Source organism: Mustela lutreola, chromosome 4 (genome assembly GCF_030435805.1).
Source record: "Mustela lutreola isolate mMusLut2 chromosome 4, mMusLut2.pri, whole genome shotgun sequence".
NCBI lineage: Eukaryota > Metazoa > Chordata > Mammalia > Carnivora > Mustelidae > Mustela > Mustela lutreola.
In genome coordinates, this window is record NC_081293.1 from 184,614,801 (window position 1) to 184,627,883 (window position 13,083).

Here is a 13,083-nt window from a genome sequence, read left to right on the forward strand (position 1 = left end):
GTGGGTTAAGCCTCTGCCTTCGGCTCAGGTCATGATCCCAGGGTCCTGGGATCGAGCCCTCCACTGGGCTCTCTGCTCGCTGGGGAGCCTGCTTCCTCCTCTCTCTGCCTGCCTCTCTGCCTCTCTCAAGAGAGATCTTGTGATCTCTGTCAAGTAAATAAATAAAATCTTAAAAAAAAAAAAGTTAAATTGTTTACTTACAGACAGACCTCTTTCTCCCATTTCTGTTTGCTGTTGCTATAGTTATCAGCCAAGTGGTTGTCTACAACAAAAGACTGCGCGGAAAAAGGGATGAGAAGAGTTTACTCTCTCCCTGCATCTAGGATTCAAGTCCCCGAAGTTCAGTCCCACTGCCCATAGGGCCCTTCTCTTCCTGCACTGCACTCAGAATGGGAGCCCACTTGGGGGTGGGGTGGGGGGGCGGAGACACACACCCCACCACCACCACTACCTCTTAAGGGATGCTCAAATCACTTGTTGTCCATTCTGATAACTATGGAGAGATCAAGCTGGAAAATGAAAAGATATTTATGGTTGATGAAATAGTAAAGGAAAACAGTTTATTTTCTTCATAACCAGCAAAGTACTTAGAAAGTACTCTTGTTAAGAGTAAGATGGAGAAACACCTTCAAATTTTAAAATTCCCAATAAACACCAAAATTCAAATTTCTTAAAGATTTATAAGCAGTATAAATAATACCCTGAGGGATAAGAAAGGGGGAAAAATGCAAACATTGCGTAGTTGTGTTTTTGTTGGCAGAGATTTTATTTTTGTTTTTGTGAGTTTTTTTCAGGGGAAAATGCTTGAAAAATTAAAGAATCTGACAATTTATTTAGGATACTTTCTGAGCCTGGCTTCAAACTCCGAGTTTTGCTTTTTGCACCCCTCAAGCAAAAATCTCATTAGGCGATGGCTTTACGTTTTGCACAGCTCCTTATTTTCCTACGCAGGGCAAATGGCTCGTCTCGTGTGCACAGAAAGGGCTGGAAAATATTTTTTGTGATCTGAGTGCAGCAGAGAGTCTAGGATTCCAGAGGAAGTGGAGGCCTCCCGCTCCACACAGGAAACAATCTTCAAGCAGGCCTTAAATGCCAGATTCCAGGCCGAGTTTAACTAACCACTGACAGCTCTGTAAACAAAGCAAGGACAAAAAGAGCCCGCTTCCCCTTTTCTGGTAGTCATTTTGGGTTTGGGGGCTGCAGGGGAATTCTGGAATCCTTGGCTTCATGGCACAGGAGCGCAAGGGAAGCAAGTTCCTCAGTTGAAGAGCTGGAAAGGGAAGATCTTTCTGGGATTAAAACCATCACGGAGGAGGTAGGAGAGGATAAAACAGTTTGGTCACAAAGAGCCGGGACTTTGGAGCTCTGAAACAGCTTGATCATCTGCAACTGCTTTTAAAAATGCTGCTGACTTACGTTTATTCATGGTATTATTGTTGTGGTCTTTTTTTTTTTAATAATTCTGATATTAATATTCTTTCAAAATATACAAATTATGCCTGGATACTTCTATTATTTTATTACTATTTTCATTCTTTTCCTTTTCCTTTTCTCTTAGTACCTACGTATTCCTTTTTGCGCCACTTCTTTTTTTCTTTTTTCTCTTTTCCTCTTTCTTTGTTCACTTTTTCATAACCTTTGTCTGTGGCTCAGAAAGTTACAAAGAATAAAATCATTCAGTAGCTCTTAAGTGTTTTTACCAGGATTTCAAATCTTCAAAATCTCTCTGTCTCCTGAGGTTTTACTTATTGATTTTTTTTTTTTTTTTTTTAAAGATTTTATTTATTTATTTGACAGAGAGAAATCACAAGTAGGCAGAGAGGCAGGCAGAGAGAGAGGAGGAAGCAGGCTCCCCGCTGAGCAGAGAGCCCGATGCGGGACTCGATCCCAGGACCCTGAGATCATGACCTGAGCCGAAGGCAGCGGCTTAACCCACTGAGCCACCCAGGCGCCCCTACTTATTGATTTTTAACTGTAATCCTGGGATCTTTACTTATTTGTCTCTAATAAGTAAGTTTCATGAATGAGACTCAATTTAGTACATGAAGGACTCAGCTCCGGAGCCAGAAATTGGTCACTAGCCACCTTGCCAGCCTTCTAAGGTGTTTTTCTTCAGAGTAAAGAAGAAGAGAGAGGGTGAAGAAATGGCAGGAGGCCAAAGCTGAAAGTGATTCATGGGAAACACTTTGATTCATCTGTGATATTGACCTACCTCCTCCCTGTTAGGTCCAGATTCTCCTGTCTCCCTAGACCTGAAGCCACACCATGGATGATTTTGAACGTCGCAGAGAACTCAGGAGGCAAAAGCGGGAAGAGATGCGTCTGGAAGCAGAAAGGTAAGGATCTAAGTTGGACAGTATTTGTATTCTGTTACTAATAGTGCTGGTTTCATGCTCCAAAGATCATCACTCTGAAGAGCCAAATATATTGCACACTAAACTGTTTGCCAAAGTAGTTATGGAAAATTCTCTTGTTATGATTCTAAATGCTGTGTAAAAAAAAGAAAGAAAGAAAACCAACATCAAGGAAGAGAGAGATTCTAGAGGAAGCAAATAGTTGCATTAAGTCAGAGCCTACACTGGAATTTTTGAATAACAAAGGCAATGTGTGGATAAAAGTTTTAAAAGCAGTTATAATGTTGAAATGACAGAAAAAATGACAAATGCTGACTATGAAACCAACTAGGAAATGGGAGTCTTTGGTCTAAAAATGTAAAGGCTATAAGACCCAGATGGATCTTGTGACAAATTTTTATTCTTATTAGAAAAGTAACCAAATCCAGTAATCCACATATTAAAGGTTAATATAAGTTAATGGAGATTCTGAGTGTAGTTGAAAGCTGTTGTGTTGTTTGAGGCCTCTGTTGTGGTGACTTCAAGGACAGGTTGGGGCAGTGAAGCAATGACATACGAGGTATGGGGCATAAATGCATCTTGTAAAATTTGGGCCTCAGGGCAAAGGACATATAATGTGACTTAGATCAGACAGAGTAGGCATTCTTGGGTGTACCTGGCCAGAGGGAAGTATTTTATTTCAGGGAGAAACCACATGTAAATGGAGATTCTCTCCAGGCATTTGGAGATAGAAATGTTCTTTTTTCAGAAAGGGAAAGAAATGATTATTAGAGGATAAGTTTGGAAACACCCAGTGTGGGGTGACAAGTGGACAGTAGTGATAATGTCAAGAAAGAAAGCATAGGGAGAGTGAGAGGTCATAAAGACGTAACAGAAGCCATCAGAGGAGACAAAAGTGTCAAGGACATGGGGAGAACTAAGGAGAGCATCCATGCTGAGCGGCCATCACCATCTTTTTTTTTTTTTTTTTTTTTAATTTTTTATTTTTTATAAACATATATTTTTTATATACATATATTTTTATCCCCAGGTCTGTGAATCACCAGGTTTACACACTTCACAGCACTCACCAAATCACATACCCTCCCCAATGTCCATAATCCCACCCCCTTCTCCCCAACCCCCTCCCCCCGGCAACCCTCAGTTTGTTTTGTGAGATTAAGAGTCACTTATGGTTTGTCTCCCTCCCAATCCCATCTTGTTTCATTTATTCTTCTCCTATCCACTTAAGCCCCCATGTTGCATCACCACTTCCTCATATCAGGGAGATCATATGATAGTTGTCTTTCTCTGCTTGACTTATTTCGCTAAGCATGATACGCTCTAGTTCCATCCATGTTGTTGCAAATGGCAAGATTTCATTTCTTTTGATGGCTGCATAGTATTCCATTGTGTATATATACCACATCTTCTTGATCCATTCATCTGTTGATGGACATCTAGGTTCTTTCCATAGTTTGGCTATTGTGGACATTGCTGCTATAAACATTCGGGTGCATGTGTCCCTTTGGATCACTACATTTGTATCTTTAGGGTAAATACCCAATAGTGCAATTGCTGGGTCATAGGGCAGTTCTATTTTCAACATTTTGAGGAACCTCCATGCTGTTTTCCAGAGTGGCTGCACCAGCTTGCATTCCCACCAACAGTGTAGGAGGGTTCCCCTTTCTCCGCATCCTCGCCAGCATCTGTCATTTCCTGACTTGTTGATTTTAGCCATTCTGACTGGTGTGAGGTGATATCTCATTGTGGTTTTGATTTGTATTTCCCTGATGCCGAGTGATATGGAGCACTTTTTCATGTGTCTGTTCGCCATCTGGATGTCTTCTTTGCAGAAATGTCTGTTCATGTCTTCTGCCCATTTCTTGATTGGATTATTTGTTCTTTGGGTGTTGAGTTTGCTAAGTTCTTTATAGATTCTGGACACTAGTCCTTTATCTGATATGTCGTTTGCAAATATCTTCTCCCATTCTGTCAGTTGTCTTTTGATTTTGTTAACTGTTTCCTTTGCTGTGCAAAAGCTTTTGATCTTGATGAAATCCCAGTAGTTCATTTTTTCCCTTGCTTCCCTTGCCTTTTGCGTTGTTCCTAGGAAGATGTTGCTGCGGCAGAGGTCGAAGAGGTTGCTGCCCGTGTTCTCCTCAAGGATTTTGATGGATTCCTTTCGTACATTGAGGTCCTTCATCCATTTTGAGTCTATTTTTGTGTGTGGTGTAAGGAAATGGTCCAATTTCATTTTTCTGCATGTGGCTGTCCAATTTTCCCAGCACCATTTATTGAAAAGGCTGTCTTTTTTCCATTGGACATTCTTTCCTGCTTTGTCGAAGATTAGTTGACCATAGAGTTGAGGGTCTATTTCTGGGCTCTCTATTCTGTTCCATTGATCTATGTGTCTGTTTTTGTGCCAGTACCATGCTGTCTTGATGATGACAGCTTTGTAATAGAGCTTGAAGTCCGGAATTGTGATGCCACCAACGTTGGCTTTCTTTTTCAATATCCCTTTGGCTATTCGAGGTCTTTTCTGGTTCCATATAAATTTTAGAATTATTTGTTCCATTTCTTTGAAAAAGATGGATGGTACTTTGATAGGAATTGCATTAAATGTGTAGATTGCTTTAGGTAGCATAGACATTTTCACAATATTTATTCTTCCAATCCAGGAGCATGGAACATTTTTCCATTTCTTTGTGTCTTCCTCAATTTCTTTCATGAGTACTTTATAGTTTTCTGAGTATAGATTCTGTGTCTCTTTGGTTAGGTTTATTCCTAGGTATCTTATGGTTTTGGATGCAATTGTAAATGGGATTGACTCCTTAATATCTCTTTCTTCTGTCTTGCTGTTGGTGTAGAGAAATGCAACTGATTTCTGTGCATTGATTTTATATCCTGACACTTTACTGAATTCCTGTATAAGTTCTAGCAGTTTTGGAGTGGAGTCTTTTGGGTTTTCTACATATAGTATCATATCATCTGCGAAGAGTGATAATTTGACTTCTTCTTTGCCGATTTGGATGCCTTTAATTTCCTTTTGTTGTCTGATTGCTGAGGCTAGGACCTCTAGTACGATGTTGAATAGCAGTGGTGATAATGGACATCCCTGCCGTGTTCCTGACCTTAGCGGAAAAGCTTTCAGTTTTTCTCCATTGAGAATGATATTTGCGGTGGGTTTTTCATAGATGGCTTTGATGATATTGAGGTATGTGCCCTCTATCCCTACACTTTGAAGAGTTTTGATCAGGAAGGGATGTTGTACTTTGTCAAATGCTTTTTCAGCATCTATTGAGAGTATCATATGGTTCTTGTTCTTACTTTTATTGATGTGTTGTATCACATTGACTGATTTGCGGATGTTGAACCAACCTTGCAGCCCTGGAATAAATCCCACTTGGTCGTGGTGAATAATCTTTTTAATGTACTGTTGAATCCGATTGGCTAGTATTTTGTTGAGTATTTTCGCATCTGTGTTCATCAAGGATATCGGTCTATAGCTCTCTTTTTTGGTGGGATCCTTGTCTGGTTTTGGGATCAAGGTGATGCTGACGGCCATCACCATCTTACAGGCAATTCCGAGCCCAGGGGGCCATACCTCTTACTCTTCCCAGTGATGTGTTACATGGCCTCGATCCAACTGAAAGTCAATGGAATACCTTGACCCAACAAATATTTGTTAAGCATCAATCAAATTTCCATGTCTGTGTTAGGGACAGGGGAAGCAGTGATGAGATACACATAGGTGTGCTTCTGCTTTTATGTCCCTCATGGCTTTCTAGGAAACCAACATATAGCAAGATCAAAAAACAGACCAGGCCAGCGTCTGGGGCTAGAGGGACTCAGGAATGAGGACAGGAAATTGGGCATCAGGCTAGATCAGTATCTTCAGCATCTTTGCTTTTCTAGGTGAGCAGGGAGATGGGAAATCAATGTGCAAGGAGCACTAATACCAAATTGCTGTGATTTCAAATTTTCTAATTACAGTGAACAAACTTGGTTTCCTTAGAACCAGAATTTTGCCTAAGAATTTTCTACACATCTACATGGTTCATCCCTTCTAGTTTTTTGTTTTGTGTACAAGGACATATTTTCCTTTAAAGTTAGTCATTAAAGGAATGTGCTCAGTGAAGCTTAGTTAGGTACCCTTAATAATCTAAAATAAATTTATACAAATTTATCCTAATTGGGGTATTATGTTCCATCTGATTCCTTTTCTTTATTTTTTTTTCCCAAAGGAAGCATTTAACTGTTTCCTTACACTTGTACTGTTTACCTTTTCATGTTTCAAGATGAACCTTCTAGGTCTGTTATTCTGTGATGTGTTAAATAAATCCGTGTTCACTCTTTAGGATTTTATAAAATCTGATCGCTTATGGGAAAGTGAAGGTCAGGTTTTATGGTCCAACCAACTTTGATGATAAAGTTCAGGGTGTGTACAGGAAACAGATGGCCTGAGCCAAAAATCAGGGACCATCCAAATTCATGGTTTTGATCTGAAGATAAAGGACATAGAAGACCCTGGGCAAATCCCTCTTCCTTTATCTTTAGCCCTGGCTTCCTCATCTGTAGCAGGAGTCGGTTTTTCTCTAGGGGATTGGTGGTCATTTTCACATTCCTTTTGCTTTTGGTATTGTCTAACTTTTTTTTTCACTAATGGTCATATATTACTTTATTTAAAACAGTAAGGCATTTTGCATTTTGGAAAATGTGACCCTGTGGCCTTAGACATAATTTCCCAGGGTCAGACTAGAGAAGACCTAAATGGCCTTTGGATTTAGGGAACTAAAAGAAAGGACTCAACCTAGACCAGGAGTGCTGGTGGAATAAAAATAGAGTGGCCTCAAGGCTCAGAGCTGCAGATTCATTCATTCACACTTCCCATAAATTTTTAGTGGGCATCTACTCTGTTCTAAGCCCTATTTTGGGCACTGAGGGTAAACCAACAGAATGACAGAATTGGGAAAAGTATGCTTCATGCTTTTCAACCTGTCAAAACCAAGTGATGATCAAGACACTACATATTATATCCTCAAGTATAATTTATACCCCAGTACTCCTTAAAAAGTATTAAAGATGGCTTGTGCCCTTTGTATGCTATACCCCTGCAGACAGTGTGGGGAAAGGGACACCACAGAGAAGAGAAAGTCTATTGACTTCCACTGCCTGCACACAAAGGCTCTCCAGATAAAAATACCCTGTTATTTCAAGTAGTTGTTATTGGGTTTGACGAGCAGGTGCAGTTCAGCTTTGCAGTGATAAATAATTGAAAACTTGTACGTTCACCAGATGTTATAACCACAAATTAAAACAACCCAGATTCTTACACATTTCATTCTTCAGAATAAATTTAAAAGGTTATTTAAAAAGCTAACCGTATGTTTTGTGCCTTGCTGGCTTTCACGGGTTTGGGACCAGAATGCCGTCACTGCATCACGCTGCCCCGGGACTGTCGTACACCCACCTCACTCTTCTGGTTCTCATCTGGGCTCTTTGAAATCATGTGGCTTTCCATAGCCTGACTATGAGCCTGGTCCATCAAATACATCCTTCCCTTCTTTGTCCTTCCCTTAGCCTGCGCATCTTTTTGTTACTCAGCTTGTCCTTGTCCTACATTTGGCTATATCATTCTTTTTTTTTTTTTTTTTTAAAGATTTTATTTATTTATTTGAGAGAGAGACAGTGAGAGAGAGCATGAGCTAGGAGAAGATCAGAGGGAGAAGCAGACTCCCCATGGAGCTGGGAGCCCGATGCGGGACTCGATCCTGGGACTCCGGGATCATGACCTGAGCCGAAGGCAGTCGTCCAACCAACTGAGCCACCCAGGCGTCCCTGGCTATATCATTCTTGAGTCCTTAAGATGATTTGGTAGAAGGAAGTACTTCATTTCATCATCATCAAAAAAAAAAAATGTATTGACTCTTTATAAAGCACAAGGTATTACACTGAATCACAGGGATAAGTGGTCCCAGTCCAAGCAGTGTCCCAATAGTCACAAAGCTCATATCCTTGGAGGATTAGTAACTTCAGAGCAATCTTGAGCAAAAAGGGGCAAATACATTGCAATAGACAAAATAGACTGAACAAGGAATCAGTGAAAATTCTAAGTGCATTGTTTCTAAGTAAAAGATACTATTTGTACACACCTTAAATTAAACTGTATCTTTAAAGTAGTTACCTATTTGAACAAATAATAGTTTTGCTCTTTATTTTTCATCTATATCATGAGATAAAAAAATTAATGTGTTTATTCTGCTTCCCTTCCTATATCTATCTTTTATTTCAGTCCCTCTCTGCCTTTGTCTCTGTGTTTCTTAGTGCGTCTTAAATGTGTTTTCCACTGGCCTGTGTGCATCTTCATTAACCCTTGACTCATGTGTTTCCATTTCTTCTCCTATCTGCATACCTAATCCATCTTACCCTGGATGATTTACGCAGGTGCTTTTGTATCATCAGGGCATACATACATTTCAAGGGGGAAAATGTAGGGAAGAGGAAATATTTTCGAAGGGGTCAAATTCAGCTCTTTTCCTGCTCAAGTAGAAAGTAGAAGTAGAAAAAAATGCTGGGCCTTTCATATATATCTGGCAAAGATGGACTGATTACAGTACCAGCAGTCAGTATGTCTGAGTAGAACATATATGTCCTATATAAATGAAGACACACAAGAAGGCATTAGCAGTGGGAAACAGTAGAGCTTAGTAGTCAAGGGTGTGCCTGTGCTTTCAGATCCCAGGTCTACCACTTAATTACCCAAATGAGCTTAAAAATTATTCAGTATTTCTAACTTTGTTTTCTCCTCTCTTAAATGGGGGACATAATATTCACCTTATCGTGCTTTTGCGGGAAAACAAAGGTAATACATGGAGGTATTAACACAGTACTAATTACCTAGTATTTATTACCTAACCACTTCCTGAATGATCATTTTTGTCTATTGAGTGTTATTCAATAAGCATCTTTATTAATTATTACTATAGTTACCTAATTTGATTCTCAAAACACACAAAGAATTAAAGATACTATTTTACATTTACCATAAAACAGAACAAAATAAAAAATATGAAGCTTTTCTTTCTGCACTCCTCAGAGGCTCCAGGAACCTTAGGCAAAATGAAGAGCAGGAATTTGCTACTTAGTGATGAATTTCGAGCGGAGGTGATGGGTATCTGGGCTCAAGGAAGGACTGCTAGATGGTGTCTCAGCCACAAAAGTTGACACCCATTCCAGTGGAGTTCCTCTTTTACATGTAGCCAAAAGGGTTTTGAGCTTGGGTTTGTCTGCTGAGAAACCAGCAGTGAAGTTTTCTCCATGAGGTCTTCAGTCGGTCACACTTTTCCCAGTGCTTGGCTTGTTCACACAACAAGCAGCTCTCCCACTTTTCAAGACATGAACTCATTACATTCCCAGCTCATGCCGTCCACATCCAACACTGAGTTTCTCTTTTTGATCAGAAGAAAGGCCCCTATTGTAGAGTGGCGTTATCAGATTCAGAGGCTCAAAGACATAAATAAAGAGAATGGAAACACTCTTGCTGTTGTCTTCATTCATACATTTTTATGAGCCTCTGAAATACACTGATGATTAGACATTTTGAAAGTAAATATTTTTACTATAGTAGAAAAACAAACAATTTTTTTAAATCCACTGAGTCTAAGTAGCTCCCTCCCAGGACTTGGACACTAAAAGGTTTTTACCTGATTTAATAGTGTAGCCAATCAATGGTTATACGATACACAAACACAAAAATGCTCTTATTTACAGTGCTTAGCATTGAGGTCTTGAAATTTTAAATCAGAATCTTTCAAATGCAATTTTTTGTTATTCTGTAATCAGAAAATTATTTCTCATTAGGAAATGAAATAAAACATTCCTTTGGAACTGTCTAAATTATTAGAGCATCTAAATTTGTTCAAAACTATCCTTCACCTCTCAAGTCACTCCAAGGGGCAAAACAAGTGTTAAGACTTGTATCTACATTTCTGCTTTGAGTTAAAAGTTCTTTTCAAGTAATTTTTTGAAAGAGATTTTAAATGATTTCTGTAAAGTTTTTATATTTATTTGATATTATTTAGGGTCAGCCCCACTTGAATGTGGGGGCACGGACAAAATGAGATGGATAATCTTCACCTGAGAGATCTTTGCTTATTTGTTTGTGTCCAGCCACATAAAGAATCAAAATATATATACAATATGCATAGCCTCCCTCTCGTGTTCTCTCTCATTCTAAATAGACATTATTTATTCTCTGTCAGTTTATAATTGGTGAGATTATAAATGGTGAAGATGGCATACTTGAACCAGTTTCCACTAGCCTAGTAAATTCCTCTGCCACTAAAGTATCCCACTTTAAGGTGGCGTGGAGCATCAAGGCTCTACCCAACATGGCAGCCATTCAGTGGAACTTGAAAATCTAGATTCTTTTAAAAAGTATTTTTCTCAGCCTGGGGTACCTGGGTGGCTCAGTGGGTTAAAGCCTCTGCCTTCAGCTCAGGTCATGATCTCAGGGTCCTGGGATCGAGCCCTGCATCTGACTCTCTGCTCAACCAGGAGCCTGCTTCCCCCACACTCCCGCCTGCCTCTCTGCCTACTTGTGATCTTGGTCTGTCAAATAAATAAATAAAATCTTTTAAAAAAAATGTTTTAACATATTTTTATCCAAGTGTAATTAACATACAGTGCTCTTAGTTTCAGGTGTACAAAGAAAATCTAGATTCTTGAGGACCTCATATGCTGACTTATAACTTCCTTCTTAGGAAAATTGTGATATATATATATACCAGTACACTTGACACTTAAATTAGTGAATTTTTCTTATAGGCTGTGTGTGTGACACAATTTATCAGTCTTTAGTCACCTGAGGAAAATCAGAATGATGTGTTTTTTAAGCATATGGGCGACAAAGTCTGACAGACCTGAGTTCAAATCCTAACTTGACAACTACTAGTTGGGTGGCCTTGTGACGAATTACTTAAACATACTTTGCTTCTATTTCTTTATGTATAAAAATGGGAATAATTATTCTGCCTCATAGTCACTGTGAAGATTAGACTAGTTAACCTGTGTAGAGAAACTAACACAAAGCCTGGTACATACTATATGCTCAATATATGTTAGATGTTATTATTAAAAACATATTAATGTTTTAGTGTATCTTTGGCACAAAATAATATTTTACTGAATTTGAATTTTTATTCATGTCAGTTCATTCATTATGATATGCCGCATCCTTACTGCAAAGCTTCTCTCCTGTGCTGATCTTAGTAGTTGCTAAGATGTTTCTGTTGAGGCTGGGAAAGAGTTAAATCTTTTTGGAGTGCTTGGGTAGCCCAGTTGTTAGGTGTCTGCCTTTAGCTCAGGTCATGGTTCCAGGGTCCTGGGGTTGAGCCCCGCGTAGGGCTTCCTGCTCAGCAAACCTGCTTCTCCCTCTCCCTCCCTGGGCTGCTCCCCCTGCTGTGCTCTCTCTCTCTTTGTCAAATAAATAAAATTAAAAAAAAAAAAAAAAAGAATTTAATCTTTGGTTCCATCTAAGTCTACTGCACAAATGTAATTGCTATATGAGATTTAAAAATCACAGACTAGCCATGTGGTTAATTTTCTAATTCATTAATGATACGTTTTTTTATTTAAAACAGTAATTGTGTAAAAACTCAGAATTTTACCTAAAGAGTTCAGTTCAGCAAAGTAGTTCTCAAATGGAAAAGAGTATCAGCCAAATATCTCATCCAGTGTTATAAGGAAGGAACTGTCTTTGTTCATTATCAGCCAAGTGCCAGCTTAAGCTGTACACTCTATTTACCTTACATAATTTGATTGTCACAACAACCCTATGCCTTGTTTAGTCTGTTCAGGCTGAATACCATAGATGTCATGGCTTATAAACAACAGAAACCTCTCTGGAGGCTGGGCAGTCCAAGATCAAGGCACCAGCAAGATCAGGATCTATGAGGTTCTGCTTCCGGGTTCCTAGACAGCTGCCTTCTTGCTGTGTCCTCACATGGTCAGATGGGCAGGGCTGTTCTCTGGGGTCGCTTTTATACAAGGACACCTATTCCTTTCATGAGGATGCCATCCCCGTGCTCTAATCACCCTCCCCCCAATCCTCAGCTATAAGTACCTTCACACTGGGGGATAGATGTCAACATAGGAATGCAGGGGAAGGCAACAAACATTTATCCTAGAGCAGACCCGGGTATTACTGTCCCTATTTCATGGTTGAGGCATCTGTAGAGCTGAAAGTTTAAGTAACGTGTCCAACTTCATAAAGCTAAGGAGTGTAGTGCGGTTCTGCCTGCCCCAAATCTCAAAGCTTTTCTACTCTAACAGATAGATCAATGGAATTTTTCATGTTTCAGTTTTAACTGGTTGTCTTGACTGAAGGTCCATCTTCTCTACAATGCCAGAGTAACTCCCTAAGATGGGGAAAAAACATTCAAAGCAACAAACTATAAATGAGAATTGGGGGCCTAATTGAAGTGTTCTTTATGCTTATTCGGGTGACTTGCTTGCATATGTAGACACAGTGATTGTTTTATTTGCCCTCTAAAACTCTTCTGTGTTATTCCCATTTCACAGAAAAATAGAAACAGAGAAGATCAGGTTTTCCCCCCTCAAGCCAAGGAAGGCTGTTGGCATCGCTGCTCTTGGCTTTTCTTTGTATTTTTCCCAATAAGACTATAGTCACCATTAGGATAGGGACTTAGTCACATCATCACTCATAAAAACTTACGGCTGTCACTGA

General features: G+C 39.5%; 1 protein-coding gene across 4 annotated transcripts in view; it reads left to right on the forward strand.

The window, feature by feature from the left end:
* CALD1 (caldesmon 1) overlaps positions 1-13,083 on the forward strand; it is a 188,603-nt gene that overhangs the window by 84,186 nt on the left and 91,334 nt on the right. For 3 of the 4 annotated variants that reach the window (XM_059171911.1, XM_059171913.1, XM_059171915.1), the window contains exon 3: positions 2,227-2,336. In XM_059171911.1, coding sequence (XP_059027894.1) covers positions 2,266-2,336 — 71 coding nt within the window. In that variant the 5' untranslated portion in view covers positions 2,227-2,265. Of the gene's footprint in view, positions 1-1,143; positions 1,316-2,226; positions 2,337-13,083 lie in introns of those variants that run through there. The other variant, XM_059171912.1, reaches the window with a different exon arrangement.